The following is a 13,921-nucleotide window of genomic DNA, read 5'->3' as shown; positions in this document are numbered from 1 at the left end:
CCAGCCCTTACTTCTTGTCCTGCCAGCCCTTACTTCTTGTCCTGCCAGCCCTTACTTCTTGTCCTGCCAGCCCTTACTTCTTGTCCTGCCAGCCCTTACTTCTTGTCCTGCCAGCCCTTACTTCTTGTCCTGCCAGCCCTTACTTCTTGTCCCGCCAGCCCTTACTTCTTGTCTGTCTTGCCAGCCCTTACTTCTTGTCCTGCCAGCCCTTCTTGGCATTTCAGCTCTTACTTCTTGGCCTACCTACCCTTATTTATTGGCCTACCTTACCTGCCTTTGCTTCTCGGCCTGTACATCTTGACCTGTCTGCATTTACTTCTTTGGCCCACTTGCCCTTACTTCTTGGCCTGTCAGCCTGTAAGTCGTGGCCTGCCTGCGTTCTTAGCGTACCACCACACATTAGGCGATTGCATGCATTCTTCCCATGAGTGTGGCAGTCGTGCGGCCGTGTTGTCCATGTTGTTCCTGTTCGGTGATAATATGTTGATGAGTTCAAATGTTCTAATTATGTTCCAATAGTTTTTGTACCCTTGATAAGATGTTTATATTTACTAATATTAGCAACGCTCTAAGTTAATTTTTGTTACCAAACTTAGCCAGTTTTGCCGTGTTGCTCCCTCTAACCCGGCGTCCTTGCTTGTGACAGTTGTAGTGGTTAAAACTTGTTCCGTATCCGAAATGTTGATTCAACCAAATATTGTCTATGCAGTTAAACTTTTAGCTATTGATCCTCATCCTTAGCCCCCACACACTTGTAACACTCCTAGCCCCACACGCCTGTAACACCCCTAGCCCCACACACCTGTAACACCCCTAGCCCCACGCGCCTGTAACACCCCTAGCCCCACACGCCTCTAACACCCCTAGCCCCACACGACTCTAACACCCCTAGCCCCACATACCTCTAACACCCCTATCCCCACACGCTTCTAACACCCCTAGCCCCACACGCCTCTAACACCCCTAGCCCCACACGCTATACTGCTATTAACATGACAACGTGAAGGGAATTTATTCGTTTGTGAATGTCTTACACGTATAAAAACCAAATATACACTTGAGTAAGGATGTAAGTATAAGTAGTAAGTAAATGTGTACACTTATACCTACAAGAAGAGTACCGTAGTTCTAGGTTTTGAACGTACATGGGCCGAGCCAATTCTAATAATAGTCATTAGTTCTAGAGCAAAGTAACTTAATAGTAGAAACTATAGTAAGAAATGTTATGTACATGTGAGCCTGCCACAACAAAAATTTCCACAGGCCGCTATCCCTCACAGACGCTCCAATAACCCCTCTTTCCCTCACACCTCCTCCCCCCGTCCCTTCTTCCCCTCACCCCTCCTCCCCACGCTACCATCATATAGCACGCTCGTAACCCTCGCTCTCCCCCAGACGCGTCGGTGACGGCGCCGCTGCTGACGACGTCTATCCTGGAGGGGGACGCCATGGAGTGGGCGAGGGAGCGTGAGCGCATCTACCATCAGCTCGACGAGAAGGACGACGAGATCCAGCACCAGTCGCAGCTCGTCGAGAAGCTCAACGAGCAGATGCTCGAGCAGGAGGAGGTGTGTGGGGGTGCCTGCGTGTCTCCAGTGGGACAACAGAGCCTGCGGTCAACAATTTGCATGTTTAATTATTTTTAAATCATGTTTTCCATTCAAACAGCAATGCCACACACATTTTATAGTTGGTCTTTTAATCTCTGCGGTTCAGGCTTTAGTGCAAGAGGGAACTGCTAGAAAAACAATCCAGTCTATGAGTTAATTTATCTCATCAGGATGCCTCATTATTTGCCACGGTTATTCGTATCAATAAGCATTAACGACGTTACTGACGTGTGCAAGGTGGCATTTGTCATCACTATGCATTAACAATGTTACTGACATGCGGGCGGTTGCATTTGTCATCGCTATGCATCACTAAGCATTAATGTTACTGACGTGTGGGCAGTTGATCGCATCAACACGTCGCGACTACGAGACGCTACAGGCGGACATGGCGCGGCAAGCGAAGGAGAACGAGAGCGCCAAGGAGGAGGTGAAGGAGGTGCTGCAGGCGCTCGAGGAGCTCGCCGTCAACTACGACCAGAAGACCGAGGAGGTCGACCGCCGCACCAAGCAGCATGAGGCCACCCTCGACGAGCTCAACGCTAAGCAGGTGATGATGGGGGGCGGTTAGCAGACTTGCAGCGGTGTTACGCAGTGCCTGGTCATCTGATTACAGTGTTTCTTTTGGTTATGGAGACTATTCTGTAACCTAGCTCAAGACGGTTGTATAAAGTAGGTTTTGTTTATGAATTGAAGAAATGAACAATAGTTCAGTATCGTTAGCTTATCTGGCTTGAGACGGTTAATAAGGCGCGTCTCCGCTAAAAGTTCTCCAAGAATTGATCACGGCAAATAGAGTAGGTACCGTACATGAGGGTCAAAATGGAAATCTTGTACGAATAATATTAAATAATATTTCTCGTGACCGTTAATGTTCTAAAAGGGCGAAGCCGCCGGTCCGTGGGCGCGAACGTCACAACGTCCGCAGACTGCAAGACGAGTAACTCCCGAAAACCTCTCTGGTGCGATCTTCAGCTCCTTTTAAACTTGGCTACCGCGCGCACTTATCCTTTTCTCTTAGAGTGAACACCGCCTTTCGTGACTCCTGGAATATTTCTCGTGTAGGGGACCACAGCTACCAATTACCTTCTAGCGTATATCGTCAATCCCTCGTATTAACTGCAACATCATCGCGGCATTTATTATCACATCATCGGACATCACATCATTTGTGTCAAATACATCGCTCTTGATCCCTTATCAACATCGTCGATCTCTACGACAGTCCAGCCCTCATGGATGTGATCTTATATCCAATATGAAATATTTGATTCGCTGAAGGATTCGATTTCTAATCGTTTTTATTAATGACAGCTATGCACCTCTAACGTGTACTTCAAATTCGACGCTTTCCCCTGACGGCCATACGGCATCTTTGAATTTTTTAGCCTGTCTATCTTCTCTGCGCAGCAGGCCTCATTACAAGAAATTCTGTTCAGCGTCTTTCTGGCATATTCTCAAATGTGATCTCGTTTCCTTCTACTGATGCGCGTTCCATTTCGCACTCTTCATTAACAAAAAGTTGGCTTTTCTGCGTTAGTTCTCAGCCGCTTGCTATTTAATTTTTCCTCCTATAACTTCTATTTTCCTACACGCTGCGTGTCAGCAAGCATTTCTACTAGTTCACCTTGACTGTGACTTGCTATACCCAGAAGTGCAGCTTAGTCTGGACCGCTTACCTTCACCATGCTGCCAGCCCAGCTCCACAGCTCTTTCCATATCCATGCGCTGCTCGAATGCTCCACTTCGGTAGCAGCCGATCGCGGCATTTCTTTATCGCTTAGGTTTTAATGCGTTTTCCAACTGCCGTCCGACCCCACCGGTTCCTAGACTTTTTGCATACCGTAATATAACCTGTGTTTTTATTTTTCGCTCGCACATCCATAATTTTTTTTTCAAAGTTTCTGGTTTCACTAAGAAGGATTCTCGATTATTTTACTTTGTTCCACCCTCCTACAGGCGGCACTACATGCCGCCACGTCGGAGCTGCAGAGCGTGAGAGAAGCACAAGAGCACCAGAAGAGGCGCATCACTGAGATGTTCGTCGCCATGCTCAAGGAGCTCAATGAGATCGGCGCCATCATCGGTAGCAGCAACGACGCCCTCAAGGTGTGTGCTACTGTGCTGCTTCGTGGGTACCTTGGCGTGCAGGGAATCAGTATGAAATTGCTGGAAACTTGAACCCGCGCCGTCGCCGATGTTACTTGAGGAGGCTTGCTTATTATTATTATCCTCTGATTAGCCTGCTTTACATGAATGCCATTCAAGAGTAGCTGTCACACCTTATCTCTTATGGATGTTGGATGATATAATTGGAAACTAATCCGATCATCGAAGTAGTTAAAGCTTGTTACTATTATTATAGTCTGTCTACCTCCATTCCCCATGTTTTCCAGCTTGAATTGTTCTCCCTACTAGCATTTTTGTATAGCCCTACCTACCTTATTCCTGAGTTCCTAACCTACTCCTCCACCGCAGCAACTGAGCGAGAACGAAGGCAAGGCAGAAGAAGAGTTCACGGTGACGCGGCTTTACATCTCCAAGATGAAGTCTGAGGTGAAGAACTTGGTGCAGAAGGTGGGTTCTCTCGACACCACCTCGGGAGACCTCCGTGAGCAGATCAGCACGCAGGAGAAGGAGCTGCAGGAGTGTCGACTGCTGGTCTCCCAGCACGAAGCCAAAGTCAGGACCTTGAGCCAGAACATCAAGGATACCGAGACCAAGAAGCGTGCCCTTGAGGAGCAGGTGTGCTTATACTCTTCATTCCTACGTCACGATTTAATACTGTACTCATTATGCTATACTGTATTATATTTTCCGTGCGCTGGAAAAGGTTAAACGTTTGTGCTTAAGATGTTTGAGCAAGAGGGTGACTCCGAATACAGCACATGCGCTTGAAGAATACTTATGGAACGCTTATTTGTGGTATCGAGGAGGTTTATGGAATATAAATTAGCTAGAGCATTATAGGTACAATGAAACCAGTACTCTGAGTCATATTTGAATAAAGTATATATATCATTTTATTCAATATCTTGAATAACGTTAACAATGCTGAAAATCTAGTTCTCTTCTAGCACAAGCTGTCTGGTTACAATGCGGCATCTGTGTGGTGATTGCGTTGTGACTGTAGTGATTGCGTTGTGATTGTAGTGATTGCGTTGTGACTGTAGTGATTGCGTTGTGATTGTAGTGATTGCGTTGTGACTGTANACACCGAGCAGCACCACAAGCAGGTGTGTTGTAAGCAGATCCTGCAACACACCGAGCAGCACCACAAGCAGGTGTGTTGTAAGCAGATCCTGCAACACACCGAGCAGCACCACAAGCAGGTGTGTTGTAAGCAGATCCTGCAACACACCGAGCAGCACCACAAGCAGGTGTGTTGTAAGCAGATCCTGCAACACACCGAGCAGCACCACAAGCAGGTGTGTTGTAAGCAGATCCTGCAACACACCGAGCAGCACCACAAGCAGGTGTGTTGTAAGCAGATCCTGCAACACACCGAGCAGCACCACAAGCAGGTGTGTTGTAAGCAGATCCTGCAACACACCGAGCAGCACCACAAGCAGGTGTGTTGTAAGCAGATCCTGCAACACACCGAGCAGCACCACAAGCAGGTGTGTTGTAAGCAGATCCTGCAACACACCGAGCAGCACCACAAGCAGGTGTGTTGTAAGCAGATCCTGCAACACACCGAGCAGCACCACAAGCAGGTGTGTTGTAAGCAGATCCTGCAACACACCGAGCAGCACCACAAGCAGGTGTGTTGTAAGCAGATCCTGCAACACACCGAGCAGCACCACAAGCCGGCGTAGTGAGGCGTTTTCATAATTCTTCTCGTGTTGGAATTTATTCTCAATTTACGTTGATTGACGCTAAATTTCTTATGTATTTTCAGCTGTCAGCGCTGCGCGATGAGCTGACGGACAAGCAGACGCTGATCTCAGAGCTGAAAGACGAGAACCAGCGCCTGACGGTGACTGCTGAACAAGTGCGAGCTGACTACGACAAGCTTAAGGCTGAGGTTGCTGACAAGAGTCAGAAGCTGAACGAGCTGGTGAGCGTTCAGGAGCGCAAGGAGCAGGCGCGGCAAGACCTCAAGGGGCTCGAGGAGACCGTCGCCAAGGAGCTGCAGACTCTGCACAACCTGCGCAAGCTCTTCGTGCAGGATCTGCAGGCTAGAGTCAAGAAGGTCAGTACCACCTCCTACAGCTGTCTTCAACTAATACCTACTTAAGTGTGTTGTTATCTACCTTCCTTCATCTTATCTCCATCGTCGCCTCCCTCCTATCTTCTTATGACTTTTAAGGCTGTCCCAATATCGCCTGCTTACAAGACATACGTCACTCTCGAGCAACAGAAGCTTGCAATAATAGTAGCCTATCCATACTCCAAAAATTCCCTTGAATTTTTTGTGTTTTTGATCGTTTCTTTTTAAATTTTCTACATTATTTGTTGCTTCTTGCATTAACAGCGAAGAAGCGACATTGTTGATTATCCCATGGAAAGCTCATATGATCCTCTTGCCCCACAGTCGGGCACTGGCGAAGAAAGTGATGAAGCGGGAGGGTCACTGGCGCAAAAGCAGAAGATCCAGTTCCTGGAAAACAACCTGGATCAGCTGACGAAGGTGCACAAGCAGCTGGTGCGCGACAACGCTGACCTCAGGTGCGAGCTGCCCAAGCTCGAGAAGCGCCTCAGGGCGACCATGGAGCGCGTCAAGGTGGGTGCTGTCTGCAAGGATGGAAGTGTGCAAGCGCCATCCTTAGGTGTAATATATGTCGAAGTAAAATATGCTCGTTAAACAAGAGCGTTATTATCTTTGACCTGCTATGGCAACACGACACTAGCAGTACGCTAAAGCCTTTCATGATCTACCGTCTACCGTTTTGTGATGAGCGCCGTGGCCTCTCTTGACTTTACGGATACTTATTTATCGTTTCTTATAAAATCAATCTCTTCAGCTTATGGTAAATTGAGCATCTGAACTAAGTTTCTAATGTTGATTCTCATAAAATATTGATTGAATTTACTCAGACTTACTGACTTAATTTACCGAGACAACACTTTAAACTGATTTCTGCTCTGCTCTCTGTGACAGGCCTTGGAGACGGCGCTGAAGGAGGCGAAGGAGGGAGCCATGAAGGACCGCAAGAGATATCAACAGGAGGTCGACCGCATCAAGGAGGCCGTCAGACAGAAGAACCTGGCGCGACGCTCCCTCGCTGCTCAGATAGGTGTGTTGCCGACTGTCTTGTGTCTTGTCACAATCCTAGAAACGATTATTTATAAGACCGTTAGGTACATAAGCCTATATTGCCGGATATTGAAAGCACCATAACAGGACTCTTGTAACCTAAACTGTTGAAGTTTGTAAACGTGTTATCTTTCGTGCAGCCAAGCCCATCAGGGCAGGACAAGCACCCATCCAAGCGGTCGCCATGCCGATGTCCTTGAGAGGAGGAGGTGGAGGTGCGGGTGTATACCAGCCCCCCAGCCAGCGTAGGACTGGACCTCAGTAGTGACGTCACCACCACGTCCCTCTAATACCATAAGGACAAGTGAGGGGAGACGCCCCTACCGCCACGTGGGGGGCGACACCCCTACCACCACGAGGGAGGGAAGCCGCATCAGGTCGTTCTTGTGGCCGCCTCTCCGTTGCGATCGTCAGGGCTCCTGTTTCATGGGAAGGGAAGAGGGCGGGAGGTAGAGTTTTCATTCCGTCTGGTTGATTTTTTCTCACAGTACGAGAAAGTTCTACCCGAAACGCATGAAATTTCTTTTGACGTGAAATGACTTATTCCTCCCACTCTTTTCTTCTCCCCGCCTTCCAAACCTTCATCTTCGTCTCTTGGTCACACTTGGACTTATAGGAAAAAACTTGTACTGTGAATGCGTCTTAACTTTCCATTTAAATCGTCTGAACATTCTTTCACGTATGGTGAAACTCTTGCATAACTTTTAGGACGAATTTTAATTTGACCTGTAAGTCCTGTATTTCTGTTGCGTAGCATGGAGTTTGAGCTTTACTATTTCACGAATGAATTATTCCAACGATGTCGACAGTAAGGTTCGTTTGTTTTCAAGAGACTACATGTGAGGTGAAATTTCTTCGTTGTGAGCAGTGAAGAGTTTATGCCCGGGATCTTCTTAGCGATCTCTCTTCTGGGTTACTATGGCGAGGAAACAAATTTTTCTTTTCGTAGACGTACAGAAATATCATTTGTCAGATACGGAGCTTCACTTCTAGCGATCATTTATTTTCTTTATGCACCTGACGCTGAGAGAGATTTCGTGTGTTTTATCTGTCTCTGCATTATTGTGCTCCACTACTCATAACACTCGCTTGGGTCGCCTGGTAGAAAGATGCTCACTTGTGGCGACACTTCGCGCCCTGTTATATAAGATTTACTGTGCAATTATACAAGTCCAGGTCCTGATTCTGGGAACTGTTGCGCTTAAAACTCAGATGTGGAGCTGCCGGATCAGGCAATACTTGATTTCATGGAAAATAACGTTTAGTATTTATTAAGCATCTCGGCTGTGTTGTGTAGCTGTCAGTTTAGACTGTATTTCATTCCTCCGGGAAGTACGGGAAAGTTGAATGATGAAGTATGAAAGCTGAAATTTGTGCGGGAACGTTGAGTGAAACTGGGCGAGAATTTTCTTTCATTTAAAGGATGCAATGACGAGAGAATAATGTAAAAGCAAGCCATGTAGTTGTTGGTATTACTACTTCATGATGGACTAAATTAAAGTAGATAATGTATGCATGGAATGCATTTATAACTCGAGTTTGTTAATTAAGCAAAGTAGACTTTGAGGCTGGATTTTGGGAAATACGTAAAATTCGGAATAGAAATCAGTGCAATGACAAACAATGTCGAAAGCTGAAATGTAATAGTTTCGGGATTACATTCATTAGCTAAATAGGTAGGTTAGCAAGTCCTAATAATGCGTGTTATTTGATTTGGTGCTAGCCACGAAAACCTCGGGTATCGTACGAATAGCATGGCTATCAGAGCATGCGAACTAGCTTGGCGGGCTGCTGGAATAAGAGGATCATAGAGGCGGTATAGCGATGCCACTAGAGCGATCCATACCTAAGTAGCAGCAGCTGAAATAATGTGTAAAGCGTTGCAGTTAGTTTCAATTAGTGAAAAAGGTATGTAGGATTAAATTGTTGTAGGGATGAAGATTGCAATATCTTACGAGGAAGAAGGAATGTTTATTACGCAAATAGAAACGTATGAAGTTGGAACTAAGAAGGCAGAGGAAACGAGCCTTGGTAAGGGTGGAAATGGTGTGGAGAGAATTAACTAAATTGTAAAAATTGAACGGAAGTTTCACCATAAGTACGAAAAGAATAATCAGATTGGTAGAGATATATAACCCGCTGTAAATTGAATTTGTTAGAAACGTATTATTTTGGGTGGTTAAGTAAAATTAGGATAGCATAGGACTACTGACTTCGAGAGTTGGCCTGCAGCATCACGTGTCTTGCTGACGACTTCTCGCCCGCATAGCTCATCCTCTGCTGTCCAGCGTCTGGATCTATCTTAGATCCTGGATCTTGATCAATTATCATTAACCTGCTTCTTGATCTGGCGATCGTTATTTCTTACTGAATACGACCAAAGACTAACCAGCTTTCTGAGCTGACGTCTCTGTCAGGGCTACTTTTTCAACAAGTAATCTTCAGTGGAGCTGAACTTTGAACCTAACCATCCGAGGTCTCAGTACCTACAAGACCAAACATTCAAATAATTTTGGCAGTCGATACGTGACGACGACATCGTTATTTCGTAAAGTCCTCTGTGTGTTTGAAGATGAGTCGCCATATCCGGGCTTTTTATACATAGCATGTCTTCAGTATTGCATTGCTTCACTATTCCCATATTGCCTTAGACAAATATAATCAAAGCTCGAAATGCCAGCTGTGCAGTACTTAGCTGTGGGTGCAGTGCGCTGGAGTACAGCCGTGGACATGGCCTCGTGTGGTACTTGTTTTGCACAGCACTGGAAATGTGAGTTATGATGCTGCTGTGGGACGTGCTGAAATGTAACTCCTCAAACTATGCTCTTAATGTTGTGATGAGTTGGTAAGTTTCTAAGTAGGTAAATTTTAGGAATTTTAACAATGTTTGGATTCAGTATGTTATGATTATGAAGCGATACATGCTATACTCGCACGGTCGAGGTTCCTGTAGCATAGAACATCGCCGTGGCTTGCTGACGCCTCAGCCATGTAATGCGGCGCGCGGTCTTCTTTAGAGCTACGGGGGTTTCACAGTTCGGTGGTTCATATTATTACAGAACTGGAAATTAGCTAATATTTTCTCATTTTCCCACTAAGTAACTTTTAATTTTCTTAACGGGCAATCTATTTAGCGACTTCCTTCATGCAAGACCAAAACAGATCTTGTTTGGCCAAATTACTTTCCTAATTAGGTTGTATATTTTAAGTGTAGTATTTTTTGGCAGTCGACGACCGAGTGTTGCAACTCACTCTTCCATAAACAAGCGTGTCAAGTATTCACTAGAATGGGGGTTTGTTGAGATTAAATGTAGCAAATATAAATGAAAGGAATTATGTGCGTCGGTCATCACGGTTTTATTGTTAGTAGGGCGGCACACACAAAACGCTTTTGTGCCTCAATGCTAAGCGAGGCAACAACAAACTTCTAATTAATGGTTTTCAGGAGCCACTTTTTATTGCTTTAATAGTTCTGCGTGCCTCCGACGATGTTAGTCTTTCACTTCCATTAGATGACTTCATGTGTGAGAGTGCTGTGTGATGTGCACCTCATCGTTTGAGAGGCTGCGTTGCATGATGTGCACCTCAGCGTTTGAGGGGCTGCGTTGCACGATGTGCACCTCAGCGTTTGAGGGGCTGCGTTGCACGATGTGCACCTCAGCGTTTGAGGGGCTGCGTTGCACGATGTGCACCTCATTATTGTGATGCTGAGATTGATGAAATGATTCGTGAACTACCGCAGCTTCACGATTTCTCTGACACTTTGATGTGATGTAACCTTTATAACTTTTTATTTGGAAGTTTTGTATTGTTCGTAGTGGAAGTTTGTTGACATATTTTCTATATTATCATTATTTCTATTATTTTTTCTTTCTATAGTTGTAACAGTTTTCAAATCAGGTTTCCTGTGTACTTAGTTGACATCGTATCTTGTCTTCTCTGTTATTCAGCTTACTAAAGTAAACACGCAGGCCGATGGCATCAATGGCATGGGCCTTGTATGACATGGGCCACATGAGGCATGGGCCACACTTGGCATGTGGCGCAAATGTCATGGGTCATACATATATAACCCCCAGTCACACTCACTGAGTCGCCCTCTTACAGACGCTATTTATTTTTCGTGCATATTTATTTCGTTCGTCGTAGTATACCATTTACTGCCTATGCCGGCAAGTTCGTCTCCTTATTGTAATGTTATTCTTACCTGGAATAAGATACAAGTTGGGCAGGGACGGGTCGAGGACTATAGATCTGAGTTTCTCCTATTCTAGCTTTACTTGTATACCGAAATTATTTCAACGCTGCTTTAAGTTATCGATTTAATCTTGTGGTGATGATTTTGTGGTGCTGCGTCAATGTCGGATGGTGATGAACTGGTGAGGCTAATGTTCTCCATTCCCAATAATAAACTCCAGTTAGAAACCAGATCATCCCAGTAACCTCTGCTCCCTTATATGCCTTGTCAGGTCGGTAGTCGAAGCTTGTTTTGACATATCCATCATAACATGACTTCTCGCATTTTATTACGAATATTGTATGTACTGTATGGCTTGCCTTTGTATTCTTTAGGCTTGGCGATATCTTGATGAAACTAATGATTCTCTTCATTCTGTATCATACTAATGACATAATTCTGCATGTCGCGAGTTCTCGGGTCATCATCGTTGGCCTGACGAACCTGAACGTGTATGAGGCTCTCGTTTAAGCGTGGGGTTGGCTGGGACTAGTGACTCCGTATTTTGTCTCAAGCTTGATCGCGGAGGGAGGGAAGGAAGGTTGCTGCTGTATGATTGCGCGATTACTGCAGGATTGTTTCTTTAAAGCATTTGTAGCTTAACCTAGGATTGACCCGCCTGGGTATGCGGTCTTGTGCGCCTATAAGACCTCAATTTGCCCCTATATAGTTGAAATAGCTCTGAATGTACGTACTTTTTTTGACTTGCCTGCGGTTCATAAAGATATGAAGCTTTATCTAAAGTCATACTTAGGTTCGTGCTTCTGGTCGATTCTTCAGCTGCCGATTCAAGAGTGAAGCACTTTTCGTGAGAGGTCCTTAAATCCAGCTCCAATTTAGACATTTTTAACGCATTTGGCGTCTACAGAAATTGCTTCAGGCAACGCTTTTTAGACAAAGCAATCCGTAGTTCTTTTTACATAATGCCCATCATTTTAACTTGTATCGGAGTAGTATATAAAGTATCTTTTAAATTTTATTTTTGTCATTTGAACTTCAAGCGATTTACTGGGTCGCTCTGCCACGAAGCCACCACGTGCAGAAAGATGTTTAGATTGTCAACTTAACTGAAGCTTGTTGTTGCAGCAACAAGTGATGTCAACACCGACAGACAGGCCAGGAGACTTATTGATTTATACGGTAAATTAGTGAACGCCGTTTGCAAGACTCAAAACCTTTAACTTATTATTTTCGACATTTTGCTCCTAAGGATTTCATCTTGAGCGGAGGCAAATGTGTAATTTTCACTTTTACCGCTTAGTTTTCTTGTGTAGAGTACGTGAAATGTACATGTTTTTTAATGTATTTGTGCCCCGTAAACTTCACATGAGGTAATGTTTCTAGTGCACAATAGGATTTTCTTATACCAAAGATTGCCTTTGTCGAGCCGAAATTATTGCTGCCGCCTACCAACCAGCGATCCTTGAATCGGCTCACGCAATGATGTGCTGGCCTGCGGAAATGATTGTGCGGGCCTGTGCAAATGATTGTGCGGGCCTGTGCAGTAATTGTGTCGGCCTACGCAAGTGATTGTGCGGGCCTGTGTTAATGATTGTGCGGGCTTGTGCACATGATTGTGCTGGCCTGTGCAGTGTGCAGTGATTGTGTCGGCCTACGCAAATGATCGTGCGGGCCTGCGCAATGATTGTGTCTTCATACGCCGGGCTTCATGTCGGTCCACACAATGGTCATCTGGACCGACATGAATCTCAAGCCCTGGAACGATGCTTAAGTGTTCGCCGAGAATTGTTCTACGGGGCAGTAGATGGCTTGCTATTTCATTTACCAACTAACAGACGACTTAAATGGTCGTGTTTCACATTTCAAATGAATTGCTAGGATTATAAAATAATTGTTCAAGCCTTAAGGCGCAAGCAACTACGATCAATTCCCAAAAATCACTGCACAAGAGGGCCAAGCAGTTTTCTTGTCCACGATACCTGCCCTCAGGCATTGCACTCTTCTCTAATTGCCTCCACTGACGCGGTTAGCTTAGTGACTTGTTTCTCTTGATGTAACTAATGCATGCTTCTACTGTCGGGGGCTGTGACTCAATCCATTACAAGCACTGGCAGAGCTGAGCCTATCCATTACATTGACTCTAATGGGACCTAATTTATGTACTCTAATAGTGTGATGACGATCCATTATGTATACATTGTTTCGTTATTATCCCTGTTTGAGGTAACGAAAGTTGCGGCGCTAGTTCATTCAGGTGATATTCTTCTAATGTGGTTTGCACTTGGTGTAACTATCAGGCGACGCTACCCAGATGCTAATGTGCAGGCAGCATTAGCTAAGTTGTAGTACTGTAATGACGTGCAGCTGCTATCACCACGAAGACTGTAATAGAGTGAGCCCATTAGATGGACCGCGGTAATGGGCGGCAGTGTCCTGTGATGGGTTACGACGTCATCATTGGTATATCTTTCTCGTGCACATTTCAGGGGCTGTATAAGCTGTAGATCTCCGCCCTTCATTTCTATTTCGTTAGTTAGTTCGTTTGTTTGCATATGAAGAATGATGACTTGAAGCTCTGGTTGAAATGCATAAGATTTGTAAGATGTAAACTCGTGAACAAAACTCGCCTGTTGATTTTTTATCCTAAATTTGCCATGATGCTTAATCGTCATCTCTTGACGCCGGTGCAGAATCTGAAGATATTTCGGTGCAGATCATTTCCGCTTCTCACTATAAGCGGGAGATTATTAATCATCACTTTACGGTGCGTAACGTACCGATGATTCAATTACTAAGACTTGTTCTCCAATTGCATTTAATTGAAAGTCAGTAATCTGTGCGCATTTATCGTAA

At 45.1% G+C, this 13,921-nt stretch overlaps 1 protein-coding gene across 1 annotated transcript in view; it reads left to right on the top strand.

The window, feature by feature from the left end:
• The window catches only part of LOC108679198 (kinesin heavy chain), a 26,132-nt gene extending 12,439 nt beyond the window's left edge, over nucleotides 1-13,693 (top strand). Inside the window, exons 7-16 of the mRNA XM_047885648.1 lie at nucleotides 1,396-1,568; nucleotides 1,954-2,160; nucleotides 3,570-3,719; nucleotides 4,089-4,357; nucleotides 4,744-4,753; nucleotides 4,835-4,942; nucleotides 5,512-5,805; nucleotides 6,148-6,336; nucleotides 6,715-6,850; nucleotides 7,011-13,693. Of these exons, the coding sequence (XP_047741604.1) occupies nucleotides 1,396-1,568; nucleotides 1,954-2,160; nucleotides 3,570-3,719; nucleotides 4,089-4,357; nucleotides 4,744-4,753; nucleotides 4,835-4,942; nucleotides 5,512-5,805; nucleotides 6,148-6,336; nucleotides 6,715-6,850; nucleotides 7,011-7,135 (1,661 nt within the window). The 3' untranslated portion in view covers nucleotides 7,136-13,693. The remainder of the gene's footprint in view (nucleotides 1-1,395; nucleotides 1,569-1,953; nucleotides 2,161-3,569; nucleotides 3,720-4,088; nucleotides 4,358-4,743; nucleotides 4,754-4,834; nucleotides 4,943-5,511; nucleotides 5,806-6,147; nucleotides 6,337-6,714; nucleotides 6,851-7,010) is intronic.
• The last annotated feature ends 228 nt before the right edge of the window (nucleotides 13,694-13,921 follow it).

This window comes from Hyalella azteca, unplaced genomic scaffold, assembly GCF_000764305.2.
Source record: "Hyalella azteca isolate HAZT.00-mixed unplaced genomic scaffold, Hazt_2.0.2 contig2661, whole genome shotgun sequence".
Taxonomy (NCBI): domain Eukaryota; kingdom Metazoa; phylum Arthropoda; class Malacostraca; order Amphipoda; family Hyalellidae; genus Hyalella; species Hyalella azteca.
This window is presented reverse-complemented; position numbering and strand designations above follow the sequence as displayed.